At 59.2% G+C, this 15,208-nt stretch overlaps 2 protein-coding genes across 9 annotated transcripts; both read right to left on the bottom strand.

Annotated features, from left to right (window-relative positions):
• Nucleotides 1-26: 26 nt before the first annotated feature.
• SIRT7 (sirtuin 7) lies at nucleotides 27-6,139 on the bottom strand. Its single transcript, XM_032456522.1, is given in 11 exon segments — nucleotides 27-698; nucleotides 1,812-1,918; nucleotides 2,073-2,153; nucleotides 2,270-2,506; nucleotides 2,580-2,678; nucleotides 3,625-3,636; nucleotides 3,638-3,698; nucleotides 3,796-3,866; nucleotides 5,593-5,697; nucleotides 5,777-5,914; nucleotides 5,988-6,139. Coding segments are annotated over 11 exon segments (1,203 nt in total). The 5' UTR covers nucleotides 6,081-6,139; the 3' UTR covers nucleotides 27-499.
• Nucleotides 6,140-6,194: 55 nt separating this feature from the next.
• On the bottom strand, nucleotides 6,195-15,203 carry MAFG (MAF bZIP transcription factor G). 8 transcript variants are annotated; one of them, XM_032456525.1, is made up of 3 exons: nucleotides 14,907-15,203; nucleotides 10,988-11,050; nucleotides 6,195-10,890 (listed from the first exon to the last, which is right to left on the bottom strand). In XM_032456525.1, exons 2-3 carry the CDS (start codon nucleotides 11,021-11,023, stop codon nucleotides 10,438-10,440), a joined length of 489 nt encoding a protein of 162 aa, XP_032312416.1. In that variant the 5' UTR covers nucleotides 11,024-11,050; nucleotides 14,907-15,203; the 3' UTR covers nucleotides 6,195-10,437. The 8 variants fall into 8 exon arrangements, with proteins under 8 accessions (XP_032312416.1, XP_032312414.1, XP_032312417.1 ...); XM_032456523.1 differs by having other exon boundaries at nucleotides 14,903-15,202; XM_032456526.1 differs by lacking the exon at nucleotides 14,907-15,203 and adding an exon at nucleotides 14,476-14,494.
• Between the last annotated feature and the right edge of the window lie 5 nt (nucleotides 15,204-15,208).

Here is a 15,208-nt window from a genome sequence, read left to right as displayed (position 1 = left end):
AGGCAGTCACTCAGTGACGCAGGGAAGACAGTGCAGAGATGTTTAATAATAAAAAGGTCTGCTTGAGAGCCAAGGCTCAAAACCACTCCTTTGCAGCATATTCAATACGGAAGAAGGCTTCTATAAAGTTAAGAAGTAGTAGAAATAGGGTTGAGGCCCCTGAGACTAGCCTGGTGAACGAGGTAAGGCAGCCTGTGCTTCCTCTTGGCCAACCAGGTGTGAAATAACCCGAGTACTGTTCTCACAGAGAGTATGGCTGCCACCTCTTCATGAAGAGGCTGCACGGGTGAGGTGTCCTCCACCCTCAGGCCCATGCGGGGGCAACCGCAGCAGTGCAAGGGGGCTTCCCACAAGGACAGACGGCTGGCTACACGCGTCAGGGTGAAAATGTCACCCCGAGAAGTCTCAGGTGCAGTCCTAGACTTCACGGTGCCACGTGCCCCTGAGTAAGTTCCGGCCATTTGCAAAGTGCCATCATTGTTCCCGGTCAAGCACCAGATTACGTTGCTTTCTTCCTTTTTGTGCGCTTGGTGCAGCCCCTGCCAAACCAGCCGCCCAGGACAGGGGCAGAGCTCGGAGGGGTGCCCCGGCCGCAGGCTCCAGGCTCCTCTCGGCTTCTGCACAGCAACTTGCGACTGTGGCTGCCTTCCTCACCTGCACGCAGGGGAGTTGCCAGTGAGAAGATGGGGTCCTGCCACCTACAGAAATGGAAGGCTGGGTCAGGTGTGCCTGGGAGCCCCTCACAACCACACCCGCCCCAGGACGGGAAAGCTGACTGAGGTCACCCTGCTTCCCTCCCACATCTTAACCACGGCCAGGCTTTGCTCAGTGGCACTTCCGGATCATCCGCGAGGGATAAGCTCCCTGAGTGACTCAAAGGCCAGCACCCAGACTAGCTCAGCCTCTGCAGAACTCGGTGTCCTCGCTGGTGACTGAGGGGGCTGTGCCCACACAGGGTAGGGTGGCAGTAGCCCCAGGAGGGAGGAGTCACTAGCCAGCTCTGGGCCCCACCTTTCACTTGTACGACCAGGGGCAAGCGGACCAGACCCTCTCCCCATTCCCAGACTGCAAGACTTGATGGGAGGGAAGCTGACTAGGGAGGTGCGGCCTCGGCACTACACCGTGAAGAGGTCATGTGTCTGACTGAGATGTAGAACCACATATTATAAACTTAAGATACAGATAAGCACTGATCAAAAAAAAAAAAATGAGCTAAGTTAATGTAAAATGAAAAAGAAAAAGGTACAGTACACAATAGGCCCACATTACAGAACACCACAAACATAACATACAAGAATTGCCAGGCCCAGAAGGTGAAGGGATCCTTAATTCTTGAACCCTTTGATTAAAAGAAGTTATTGATTTCCCCTATAAGACCCTGAAAATTCACAGAGAAAGAAAGTGTAAACTTTTTACTCAATACACACACCACGTCTAAATTATCACACATTCTGCATTAAGGCACAGTTTAAGCTTCCCCAAAGTACACCAGCTCCCACACCAAGAGCACCGAGTCCTGCTTGAACTGAGTTGCCGAGAGCACGTCTCTTCAAGGCACCTTCCCATCCCAGCTGTCTGGGGTGAAGGGGGACATCCCAGCACACGCTGGCAGATTCCCTCTCCCAACAGGGAGTCACACCAACTAGGGCACCTAGGCCAATGCTGGGCCAGTCCCTACAGAGGCCACCATGCTGCGGTCACGCCTCAGACGCCATCTGCGACAACTCAGAGCTTTCTCGACGCTCAGCTCACAAAGGATGACAGACATGGCCCACGCGCCTGGGGTGGGAGGGGTGCGCCCACGCCCTCACCTGCTGTAGTGGGGGATGTCCAGACCGAGCTCGTCCATGAGGAGCCGCATGACGTCATCACACTTTCCGTGTAGCTTCAGGGCAGCCCAGTCATCCTTCGGGGTCCACTGGGGACAGAAGGCGAGTGAGGACAGAACCTCACAGCCTCTGCTCAGCAGACCTCCGTGGCGCCTGAGTGTGGGACATAAACGTCCCAGGGACGTCAGGCTCTCCTGTTCTAAGGCCCAGGTCTAAGGAGGCAGCTCTGAGCACCCGAGTTACCTGCAAGTTCACGATGTAGAGCTTGGGCCGCCGGCTGGGGGGCTTGGTCATGCACCAGAGGTGGGGATACTTCTTTAGAACCTGGGGAATGGATAGACAGACAGACCACACAGACACCAGGGAACAAGACTATAGGAAGCTGGGGTCTAAGGCTGAGCTGGCCAGCTGTGGGCAGGCTCACCCCATCCCACGTGTACCTTTAAGCTGGAGCCTAAACACAGGATTGTGTCTGCTTTGCTGGCAGCCTGGGTGGCTGCCTCCCAGTTCAGAGGCTGCCCCAGCGTCCCCCTCTCCCCAAAGTGCACGATGGTGTCACGGAGCTGGGCCCCGCACTTGTGGCAGGTTCGGCCTGTCTGGTGGCGGTGCAAGGCGGTGCGCTCCGTCACATCAAACACCCGCACGTACTCCCTGTTGGGTGTGCAGGCCGTGCAGACCTGAGGAGAGGAGGGCGGGTGAGCGGGACCCACTGGCCTGCCCGGGTCCCTGAGCCCCCACGGGACCGCTCACTTCAATGTACATGTTCCCGTGGAGCTCCGACATTGCCGAGCGCGGCAGCCCGCTCCGCAGGTGGAGCCCGTCGCAGTTCTGTGACACCACGTGCTGCACCTGGAGGGGAAGTGGGGGGGGGGAGTCAGCAGGAGTTGGGGGGAAAGCAGCACTGTGGAGGGAAACCACACTGGGCTCAGCCAGACCCACCGCCCCCACACCTGGGGCAACTCCAACCCTGCGCAAACCATTGAAGGCAAACCCAGAGCAGAAGGCTGGCCCAGCAGGACTCAGGAGGTGCCAACAACTCAGACACCTGGAGCCCTGGGAGGGCAAGTGTCTGCATGGCCACCCCTCGGCTGGGAAGGGGTTTATGTTTCAGGTCCTTAAAGGCCCAGGAGGATTGACCCCTTCCCCACAGGAGGTGCTCAGCAGAGGGTCTCAAGAGGTTTCCTCCTTGCCTCCCCTGTACCTAGGGGGCTCCTGAGGTCTGTGGGAACAATGTGGATAGGGTGGGGGGGCCCTATCCGTGATGATGCTGCAGAGAGGCTGCCACTTCTCTTGGAGAGGAAGCATGGGAGGATGAGGAGGAGGCTCAAACCAGGAGTCTAAACCACTCTGGGTGTTCATCACAGGCTCCACTGGCCGACGGAGGTAGGATGCAGGGGTCACCTGGGCACCAAGGGGGCGCCGTGAGTCGGCACCATGGACCCACTGAGTACAACTGGACCTTGGTATCTGGAGGTTCCACACCCTTGGATTCAACCAACAAAGAATCAAAAATATTCTGGGGGGAAAATCCAGAGAGTTCCAAAAAGCAAAACTGATTTGCCACACGCTGGCAGCCATCTGCACAGCCTTTACGTTGTATGGACAGCGGTTTACGCAGCATTTACACTGTGTTCATTAGGTATTAAGAGTGACCTAGAAATGATTTAAAGAATGTGAGTAGGTTATATGCAAACACTATGCCATCTCAGACAAGAGCCTGGAGCGTCCTCAGATTCTGGTACCCAAGAGGATACAGAAGGGGAACTGACAGCAGCTAGCCACCCTGCGCTCTTACCAGCTTCTGCTCAGTGTAGGCGGGCGATGCTCATGTGGGTGAGAGTTGGCTCAGCCTCACTGAGGTCGCCAGCACTGCCGGGTGGAAAGGAAGCCAAGGTGAGGGGAGCCGGAGGTCAGGTCTGTGCCGCTCCTGCTCAGCTAGATGGGGAGGCTGGGCCAGGCTGCTTACCTAACACTTCTTCCTTTCTGAAGCAGTGTCCATACGCCATTAGGGCCCCGGTAATCTGGGATGGAGGCTGCCTGCATGATCAGAGAGAAAAGCGCAGTGAAAAGGCATCACAATAGGTACTGGCAGAATTCCCAAGACTTTCTCCCAGCACGTTCAAGCCTGGCCCACAGACCGGCCTCAATTCAACCCACATGGAGTGCACCCCTGGGGCTCCTTCTCTCTGCCCGGACCCCGCCCACCCTGGGAGCCTTTCTAGCATGGAGTTCAACCTGGGCTCTGTGGCCACGTCTGTCCTCTACACTGAGGGGGAGGGCTTATCGGGCTCATCTGTGTGTCCCCAGGGCCCAGCCAGCGCTCAGGGGCTAGCAAACAGTGAGTCCACAGGCACTCCTCCCTCCAAGTTCTTACATCCTGATGCTGTGAGTGGTTCCTGTCCTCGTAAAGATAGGCCATCCTCTTCAGATGAGTAAACATTACTGAATTTCCCAAGTACCCAATCCAGGGAAACCGAGCCACCCCGAGAGAAGAAAACAAAAAGGTGCCAGGATCAAGTTGTCTTGTGTTCCCGAAGTTGTGCACAACCTCCCTTCTGGGGAGCTCTCACCTGCTGCTTAAACTCAGAAAAATGCCCACCCTGAACAGTGGTTCTAACTCACATCGAAAAGGGGAACCTCAAACAGTAACACTCAGAGCAAAGTAACGAGCAGCATATGGCTTTAATAACCGCTTACAGTTCATTGAAAGGCATTATTACTGCTTTTATACAATTTCATGATGGGAATGCACATGTGTCTGTAAGTTAAAGCAATAAACATACCTTACACGTTCTTGCTACTGGGCCTCTTCAGTTATCCCTATTTCGAGTGTCTTACTTCGTAAGTGCCTGTAAAACCTTACTCATCCTTCAAGGCCCAGATTCAGTGCTACATCCCACAAAAACACCAGCCAGATGGGTTTCCCAGCTCTGTGAGACCACAGAGTGTATTTGTGTTTCTATTCTAATGACCTACCACTGCCAACTTCACAGTAGAGCTGTTTGCTTACATGGCTTCTTACCATCGCCTACAGGCTTCTCTTGGGACGGAAATTCTCACTCTCTGCCTCTGCTGGGCCTGCATGTAGGTCACACTCAACTCACACCCAGCAATCAGGCAAACAACGTGCTATCCAGGCCATCAAAGCCAGGTCATAGTCCACGGCCCAGGTAGCTTCTCCATAAAGCTTCTCAAACCGAAATCATTCCTGCTCCTTACCTGGTGCCCTCCAGTTCATACTGCCTTGTTTTCTACTTCCCTTCCCTCAATATTCAGAACACTCAATGAATGGAGAATCAGTTTTGGGCTTAGCTCTGCCCACATAACCTTGAGACACTGAATTAACCTCCTTAACTTTATTATTTTTTTTTAAATTGAGTTATAGTCGGTTTACAACGTTGTGTCCTTAACTTTAAATCAGGAGGAGACTGTAAGCACTAAACTACTGCCTTCCATTTTCATCCCTCTTCCTTTCCCTGGGCCTCTAATTGGGTATTACAGAGTTAGAGCACTTAAGAACGTTTATTTACTCAGTGAAGTCCTAAATTGAGTCACACCGAGTTTCTGTATGAAAAGAAAGAACCTCCGAGGTACTTTTACGGTGAGTTCTTTGCCCATTTTAGTGTTGCTCAACAGAGTACCGTGCTCGGTCCTAGACAGCCAGGAGGGGGCGCCCCCGCCAGCCCGCGTCCCGGCAGTCCCGGATTCCCCTGGGACCTGGGATCCGACTTGGGGTGCGGCGATCCCCGCCTCGCCTCCCTACCGTGCTGATCCCCGCACCCGTGTAGACGACCAGGTACTTGGCGTTGCGGACGGCGCCGGCCAGCTCCCGGACTTTCCTCCGCAGCTCCTCTGGGTCGTCGCACACCTGCCGAGACGCCGAGGCCGGCCGTCAGCCGCCCCCGCCCCGCGCCGCCGCGCCCCTGCCCGCCCGCGCCCGGACTCGCCTCCTCCTGCCGCCGCTTCAGGCCCTCGCGCCGCCTGCTCCGGCCCTGCAGCTCGGTCACCAGGTCCTCGCTCTCAGCCAGGAGCCGGCCCTCCTCGGCGCTGCGCTCGGCCACCGCCTTCCTCAGGATGCGAGACACCTGCGGGCGCGGGGCGGGCGGTGAGGGCGGCGCGGGCCGGGGACGCGGCGCGGGGCGGGCGGCGGCAGCGTACCTGGCGGAGGCGCTCCCGCTGCTGCTCCTCCCGCAACCTCCGGACCCGCTCCGCAGCCTTACGCTCCGACCGGCTCAAACCCCCGGCGGCCATGGCTCCCGGGGAGACCCGCGCTTCCGCTTCCGCCTCCCGGCAGGCGGCGCGCCGACGCATGCGCGCGAGGCCCCCCGCCCCGCCCGCGCGCCGCCCCAAGGAAGCACCTGCCAGTCTCTTTAAAAGGTTTTTATTGATCATATACAAAATAAAGAAAACCTTATATATCACAAACATACACTATGTACAGCAATAAATACCCTGGGGCCCAGTCCAGTGCCGCCCCTCCTGGACAATAATTTAGCAATAAATACTGCACAGGGCAGGGAGGGCGCGAGGCCACTGCCGCCCCAGGTCAGCCCGGGTGCCCCAGCTGAGGCCCCTCCCCACCTGGACCTTCAACAACCCCGCCTGCCCTGGCAGATCGCAGGTACCCCGCCACCTCCTGTCTTCAGTCCTAGGCAGGGCAGGAAGGGTCTGATCAACTCCGCTTGGCCCACCCTCTCTGCCGGGAGGGCAGCAGGACGGGACACTGAACAGCCTTTGTCCTGCCGCCCTCAGATGCCAGGAGAAGGCTTTCTGTACCCACTCCTGCTTGGTTAAAGGCTTCAGGGACTAGCGGACTGAGGGGATGGGGAGAAGGGTGGGGCTGGGACATGAGGTTATTGGAGGGGTCCCCCTTAACAGGTCATCGGGAACCTGCTCTCCGACACTCCAGCTCAGACTCAAGGGACACCCACGTACCAAGGCTGCTGCTCCAGAGTGGGGAAGGAATGTGTGCAACTGGCCCTACAAGTACAGCACACTCTCAGGACACACAGGCCAGAGCAGGACAGGCCATTAGTCTCAAGGGCACACCTCTGCCTCTGGGTGTCCTCCGCTCTTCCCATCTGCTCCAAAACCAGACAGCCAACAGGAAGGTGAAAACGCGCCAAAAAGAATTATTCAGTGGCTTCTGGGGGAAAAAATCGTTAATGTGTTGGTTCCTTTCACCAAACCACAGCCTAAAAAAGTAACTTACAAGATCCTACAGCGGAAACCGTGCTGCAGGCTGCGGCTTCCCAGCTGTGGACTGGAACTGTGGCCAACCGGCCACTCCGCCACCCCAGAGAGGGAGGCAGGTGAAATGGGATGGAGCTTGTCCCAAAGCAGGCTGCAGCTGATCAGAGCCCTGGGCCCAGGCACTGACCATCGAGGCTGCGGCTGACGGCCAGGGTTGTGCACAGACCTAAAGCGTGGACCAGGAGGTCTAGCACCCAGCAGAAGCCGACACCCCACACAGCAGCCGCAGCATCTCACCTGCACAAACAGGGCCACCCAGAGCAGGGGCCAGGGGCCACGGGGAGGGCTCCCTGGAGCCACACTCTGGGCAGGGACTGACCTGTTCCCAAAGGGTTCTGCTCTGAAATCTGTGTCCACATCCAGATAAGGGTGGAGTCAGGCAAGGGCAAGGTGTGTAGAACGGTGCGCGTTATACTTAGCGAACAAGTTTGCAAGACTTGGCCTCAGCCAAAGCCCTCAGTTCGCCGTGTCAGAAAAGTTGAGAGAGAACACAACACGTTCACAGTGGGAAAAATGAATCAACGAGAATCAGAAAGACGCCAACCATTCACATGTGGACACAGGATCAAGGTCAAGAACCAAGGTAAAGGGGAGAGGGGGCTGAGCGGCCCTGCGAGGCTGGTTGATGGGAGCAGGATGCTCCCCAGACCCAAGGAACAACTGCTCCAAATGCAAAAACCTCCAAAGGAAATACAGCCTAACTCCAGAAGCATCTGTAAACCAAACCAAGGACGTGCAGTTTCTGTTGCAGCACATGCCCACCCTCCTCTCTCCAGGTCTACAGCCTGGCAGGGGTGCACAGAGATGAACCACCTCCTCTCAGCCAGGACAAAAGTGGGGAGCGTACTCAGACTTGGGGAGCCCGTCCCTCCCCAGTCCAGGACAGGCCATGATCTCTCTTTACAGATTCCTAGGATGGGATTCCAACTCGCTGCGACAACCAACATCAACCACTCTCGTCCGGGCCCTGGGAGACAAAGCCAGACTGCAGGAGGCGAAGGAAGCCACTCAGTGATTCAGAGTCCACTGTCAAAATCTCCACTGGACATCACCAGGGTACAGCCAGGAAAGTCTCTGAGCGTCTAGTGCCAAGAGCAGCCCATCAAGGCGACAGCAGCTGACAGCGTGTCCCTCCTCCTATCCCTGGGTACACTGGGTCAGACTCTGGGGTTAAGATCTTGCTGCCCACAATGTCAAACCTCACCAGGCCACATGGTTCTTCTCTTCATCAGCCCACTTCTGTACTTTTTCAGGGGTTCAGGGTCCCCAGAGAAACCAACTAGTGACCCCAAGGAGTGGCCAAGGCCCACGTGGCCAGAGCCAGGGGAGTCGCTTCTTCATGTGCCTACAAGCAGCTGCCCAAGCCAAGTCTGGAAGACTGGTTGCCTCCCCTAAGCGGCCAGGAGGGGGGAGTTGACTCAGCCCCGGAGAAGCACCTCCGCCAGCCAGGCGGTGGGCCCCTGGAAGACACAGACCCCACAGGGAGGTGGAAGAAGGCCCAAAGCTGAGAGCTGCCAGCATGTTTGGGGGAGACGAGGGACAGGGCCTGTCCCCGGAGACCGTAGCCCTTGTCTGGCACTGGTGGAGACCCCCAGGTCCCCAGGCAAGGAGAAGGGGCTGCCCAGGTGGGCCCCAAAACCACCTGGTTCTGCCTGGGAAGCACTGCCCTGCAGCATGGAAATAGTTCTGGGACGAGTGGGCAGTGGGCCCCTGGGGTTCCCCTGCCGAAGCCCACGTGAGACCCACAGGGACAAACCCTGGGTCGGTGGCTGGAGCCTGAACTCGTTGACTGGAGGCCAGGAGGAAGACAGCCGGGGGCAGCTTGGCTCTGGCCCTGTGGGTACAAACAGGGACTCCTGGGTCCTTGCAAAACTCCCACCAGGACCAGAGGTGGTGGGCAAGGAAGTAGTGCAGGGGGTCCCAGGGATGGCCCTCATTTCACCGACCCTGCTCCTGGATCAGCCCGAGCCTGAGACCCACATGCAAGGCCAAGGGTCAGCAGGTGGAGGTGGGGGTGCCCCACATCTGACCCCTGGGGCAGAAGCCAGGCTGGCAAGCCCAGACCCCCAAGCTCTGTTGGATCGAGCGCGGCCTGGCCCCCCAGACCGGGCCTGACAAGCCGGCAGAATCAAAACCACAACCAGATGCGGAACACAAACACGGGAGAACAGACACAAGAAGTGACACCCACAGGTCAAAGGTCACCAGAAGCACCAGCACGTGACGCTGCACAAGACCTCACCAGGCACAGACGACACCACGGCACCGGCAAGAGACGGAAGCAGGAAGGGCAAAGGAGTAAGTCACTTTCGGTACAATTGCAAAAGAGATAGCAGAGAGGACGCGCCTTGGTCGCTCGCGGCTCGGCTTTTTTTTTTTGTCTTTTTTTTTAAACTAAGTTTTATAAATAACATCTGATAACTCTGTGTATATAAAAACTAAACTCCAACAGCCACAAAGACTTGTCTGCAAGTTTACAAGAAAGGGATTTTTTCTTTTTTTAAACTAGCAAAATTTCTATTATACTTTCTTCCCTTTTCTGTTTTTGTGGTCAAATGTTGTTGCTTTTTTTCTTTTTTTAAAAAGACAGTTTTATAAATACTCTGCAGCTTTTTTTTCCTTTAACTTTTAAACATATAATTTAATAACTTCGTAAAAGGAACTTCTCTCTTTTAAATAAAGGGCTATGTAACCACACAAATAGGTCATGTAAACAGTGACACGGGACCCATCGCAGGACACTGGACACACCCTTCACTACGCTCACAACCAGTGATTTGGTCTTGTTCAGTGCAACGCGTCAGGCGCGAGCGCCAAGGCCCCTGGCCCACAGTCACACGACGCCCCACCGCCCCAGCGCCAGACAGGTGGCCTGCCCATCCAGGGCCCTCGTGGACACCCTACTCTTTTGAGCAGTGCCCACCTCTGCCCGCCAGCCGAGCCGAGGGTGAAGCACCCAGCCTCCGGCTAGCCTGGGGGCCCCTCTTGCCCTGAAGCCCTACCCACTCAGGGACACACATGTCCCAGAGCACCTGCTCAACTCTTCCCTCCATGCCTTCCCACAGGGCCAATTCTGGATGCCAAGCCCACCTGCCCTTGGTACCAAGGAGGCTGGGGCGACCGCACGTCACCGCCAAACCGACCAATCCCAACGTACAAAACACACGATGACAACGACGAGGTCAAGGGGCTCAGCCCGGCGCCCCTGGGGTACAGGTTGTGCTTTGCAGGGAAGGGAGGAGGGAGGAGGAGGGGAGCGAAGAGGAGGACAGGAAGGGGGAAGAAGGGGACAGGGCTGCCGATTCACCACGTGCCAAGTGGCCCCTTGCAAACCCGCCTGGGCCAGCGCGCGTCCCTACGACCGGGCGTCCGTCTTGGACTTGACTATCGTGATGACGCTGGTGGCGGCCACCTTGCCAGGGACGAGGGGCCCCAAGCCGGAAGCCAGGGGGCCTCGAGCCGGCGCCACGGGGCTTCGGGCCACGGTCCTGGCGAAGTTCTGCAGGGCCTCGTACTTGGAGCGCAGGGCGTCGAGCTCCAGCTTCATGCTGGCGTTTTCCGAGGCCAGCTTCTCCACCTCCTGCTGCAGCTCCGCCTTCTGCTTTTCCAGCTCCTCCTTCTGGGTCACCCGCTTCACGCGGCAGCTGGCGGCATAGCCGCGGTTCTTGAGCGTGCGCCGGCGCTGCTTCAGTTGGATGATCTCCTCCTTGGACAGGCCCCGCAGGTGCTGGTTCAGCTCCCGCACTGACATGGTCACCAGCTCCTCATCCGTCAGGCTGGTGCCATTCTCGCCCGGCTCCCGCTTCACCTGCGGAGAGCACAGGGCACGAGGTCACGGGCCAAGTGGGGGCCACCCGCCCAGATGCCGCCCCAGCCCCAAGACAGTGCCCACCCTGTCTGCTCACCTTCAAGGCCTTGTTTCCTTTATTGGGGGTCGTCATAACCCGGGGGCACAGCAAACAGGCACTCTGCGAGATAGGGAGCACAGGTCAGGACCCTGGAGGCTGCCCCCCTGCCCTGCCCCAGTCCACACACAGCCCTTGAGCCCCCTCTCACCCCCAGATACCTGGCCTCAGGCCTCTCCCGAGCTGGGCTGCTCCCTGTCCACCCTGCCCCTAGGGAACCAGGTGGGAGGCCAGGAGGGTCTGATGGGGGAAGGGGAACTGGACGACTGTTAGGGAGGCAGAAGCAAGAAGAGGGGCCAGGAGAAAGATTAGAAGGATGCGGGAGGGGCCAGCCTAGAAGGAAGCCGGGAGCTTTAAAAATAACCCCAGTGCGCCCCAGAGCTTGGCTGTTCCTGGCGAGTCATGCTGACTCAGCACATCGCTCCCGCGCACTCTCTCACCGGCCTGGCACTCCCCAAGGCCACCAGCCAACACAGCCCCAGGGGACTGTCAGCCCAGCAAGCTGCTGGGGCCAGAAAGGCCAGCCTAGCCAATGGCAGGTGAGGGCTGGACCAGAGACCCTGTGTGTGTGCACTCCCAGGCTCTACTCACTGCAGCCACCTCCCCTAAGCCCGCTTGGGACAAAGCCCTGCTCCCACAAAGGCTTGGGGGGACGTCCCCACCGGGGAGAAGTGGGAGAGTGACTCCTCCCAGACTGCTCACTGTGAAGAGAATCAGCCAGGGTTGTCCAACCAGCTCTGAGTCTGTCTTCGCACTGGTGGGAGTCCCCCACCTCCCGGTGGCAGACACCCCTGCTGGAAAAGCTCGGGCCCCAGGCCCCTCCGCCCTGTCTGTCCACCTCTGCTGCTGATGGAGTAACCATCCTGTGGCTTTGGGTTACAGCCTCTTGTGCCCCTGCCCCACCCCATCCAGGGTGTTTCACAAGAGCGCCCACAAGATGCCCAGAGGGGGCCACCTCAGCCCCTCTCTGGGCCACCAACTGTTCTCCAGTACCCTGACCAGGGTCAGCACCCACAAGGCAGGGAACAAAAACCAGAGGGTCCCCTCCCACCTACTTGGTCACCCTTTCCACACCCTGCCCTCACTTACTGCAGCCCTGCCAGCAACATTTTTATCCACCTAACCCTGGGATTCCTGGTTCCCCTCCGCCCTCCACTCCGGCCGTGACTTCCGAGTCAGACACAGGGAGGTAAGTGGAGGCCTAATGCGGACTGGACTGGGATGCTTCCTTGCCCTTGTCAGGGAGCAGAGCGTGGTGAGGGGGAGGCACACGCTCACTCAGGGCAGAGACCTCTCCTCACCCAGCCTTGCGCCGGGGATGGTGCAGAGGAGCTGGAGATCAGAAGAGCCTCAGGACCCCACACCTACCCAGGGAGCAAGGCCTCCGGGAGGCGCTGGAAGAGACCTCCCACCGGCCTTGAGCCAGAGTAGGGGTACAGGGTCACCGCACTGGTCCCACCACCTGACAGCCCACAGAAAAAGCGCTGGCAGCAGCTTCTCCCACCCGCCATCCTCCCTCCACCCCCGGACACTGAGCACACGGTGACTTCCTGAAGAGATCGCACAGAAAAGTGCAGAGCGTGGCGGCTGGGATCCGAAAAGTGCCTCCTCGACAGATTTCACCCTCCACAGAAGCCCTGAACTCAGCACAAGTGCAGCCAACGGCCTCGGAATCAAAGGTGTGCGAGCCCTGTGGTGGGGGAGGGGCAGGTCTCAGCAGAGCCGGTGCTTCCAGCCTCCTGGCCCAGTCTCTGCTACCTGGGGACACACATGGCAGGACAGAGCCAGCCTTTGGGCATGGGCTGAGACTGATGGCTCAGGGTATCTCTAGAAGCCAGAAGGCGAGGATCCCAGAGGCTGGATCCAGCAGAAGCTGCCCCCAACCCTCCCAGGCTGAGCCCACCTTGCGGAGTAAGCATGGGTGGTCCAAAGGGCCCGAATCCGCCAAGGTACCCATGACCACCCACTCAAGCTGAGCACTCCAACCCCTTCCCCTGGGCCCAAACTCCAGAGCATGGACACCAGAAAGGAAGCCAGACAGCCTCTGCGCCTTCTCCTTTCCTGCAAACACCATGGCCAAACCTCCCAGGTGGGCATGGCCTTGGGTGCTCTAGCACCCCCACCTAGCCCGCCACACTCCTACCCTGCCCTTCAGAAATGCCTCCTCCAGAAGCCCTCTGGAAAAAGTCTAGAGCTTAATTTCCACCAAAACAGAAATAACTGAGAAGATTTAAAGAAATACCCCTCCAGGAATCTGCATTTTTCTAGGGCATAAAATTCCAGCCAAAAGATCAGCAGAAATGTTAAAACATCTGGCATCTAAAAGCCCAGGGCTCCGTGGGGGGGGGGGGGCACGGTGTGGGGGGGCATCCCTGAGAACCAACCACAAGGTCAGCCTTACCCAGCCACGAACTTCTGGGCAAGAAGGATCAGCTCTGGTCTAGACGAAACACTCCTTCGCCTCTGGAGACCAGAAACCACCCACACACCCAGGAAAAGTGGCTCAGGCCACACCACCCTCAGGCTGTCACTCCCCGGGAGTCCCCACCACCTGGTCCAACACCCATCAGGGCCACGTTCTTTGCCAACCTGCACAACACTGAGTCCCAAACTCAAGTGGGACAACTGTGAGGTGATTAGGATTCTTGGACTCATGCCATCCACACCAGCCCACCTGCTACGCCCTGAAGGCTAGGAGGCCTCAAAGCTACCACCATCCTCAGCCTCAATCCAGACCACAAGGCCAGGCTACAAAGAGAGGCAGGGCCTGCTCACCAGACACCTCGCTCCCCTGAAGTCTAAGTCCTGCTGCTTCCTCTCATTTGCAATTTCCTGGTACAGCTGCGCCTACTTGTCCCCTGCCCTGTCCACTGTCACCCAGGACAGGCACCCGTCTTTCTCCCTCTCCTCCCTTCCCAGAGGCTGCCCAGCCTAGCCAACCTGACCAGTCATAAGGGAGGCCTGCTTCCCGGCCCCGCAAGCACGGCCCCCCTAAGCTCCTCCCCTCTCTTACTCAGAGAACTATTTCCCAGTTTGGGGAACTGTCCCAGACGCAGGTCAGAGACCAGTAGCCTGCGAAGAGCCTGCCTGGGAGGGGATGGACAGGCCGGGGACTTTACCTGCCACCCTGGGGGAAACCTGCACTGAGACCCCTTCATTTACTGCCCACTCACCCTTTTTTCAACCCGCACATCAGCCCAAACTTAAACAGGAGACCGAGCTCGGGGCCTGGCCCCTTCCCACTCCCCACCGTTTCCCGCTCACCCCACGTTTCCCGGCCTCTCAGGCCCCTAGCTCAAATCCCCCCAGGCACCAGGACAAGCATCGAGTGACCTCATGCTGATGACTCAGCAAGTCTCCCTCTGGGCTCTGGCAGCGTGTGACGGAGCGAAGCCGGCGCGAGCAGGGTCTTCCCAGCCCCCTCACGTGCCGCCTCCTCCCCCAGCCCGCCGAGGACCCCCGCGCCGGGGAGGCGTTGACATAGACACCTGATGAATCAGCAGCTCAGGCCGGGGCCGACGTGTTCTTCGGTGGAGCCCTGGGTGCCCCGCTCGACCCCACCCTTTCCTCCCGCCACCCCCACCGCCCCTCCCTCCAGGACGCCCGGGCTCCACGGAGCCAGCCCCACGCAGCCCCGCGCCGCCCCCCGCGGACCCCCGCGCCCACCCCAGCACCCCGGGCGCAGGAGCCAGGAGCCGCTCCTGACCAGTGGGGAAATCGAGGCACGGGCCGCCAGCACGGCGCGGGGCAGACCCGAAGCCCGGAGCGCCCAGCCCGCGCGGACCCAGGTGGCCAGGAGGAGCCGCGGCTCCGCTGGCCTCTGCCCCCGACTCGGAGCCCTCAGGCGCCCCTGGCCGACCCCAGCCCGGCCCCCGCCCCCGCCCCCGCCCCGGCCCGGGCGGCCGCCGCACTCACCCACCACACTGCGGGCCCGGCGGGCCGAGGCCGGGGCGGGGCGAGGCGGGCACTCCGAGGCCGCGCGGGGCTGGGCCGCGCGGGAGCTCCGGGCCCTGGGTGGGGGCTCGCCGCCTAAGCGGGCCGGGCCGAGCGCGCTGGGAAGGCCGGGCCGGACCAGGCTCGGGGCTGGGGATCCGCCGCCGCCGCCGCCGCCGCCGCCGCCGCCGCCGCTCCACAGACGTCACATGATGTTTGGTCACGTGGGCTCCATTCATGAAGCGGCGACGCGACCGACCGAGGCTTAAAGGGGAAGGCGCGGCGGCG

Source organism: Camelus ferus, chromosome 16 (assembly GCF_009834535.1).
Source record: "Camelus ferus isolate YT-003-E chromosome 16, BCGSAC_Cfer_1.0, whole genome shotgun sequence".
In the NCBI taxonomy this organism is placed as follows: Eukaryota; Metazoa; Chordata; class Mammalia; order Artiodactyla; family Camelidae; genus Camelus; species Camelus ferus.
The sequence above is the reverse complement of the archived record's forward strand: the minus strand, read 5'-3'. Positions and strand labels throughout refer to the sequence as shown.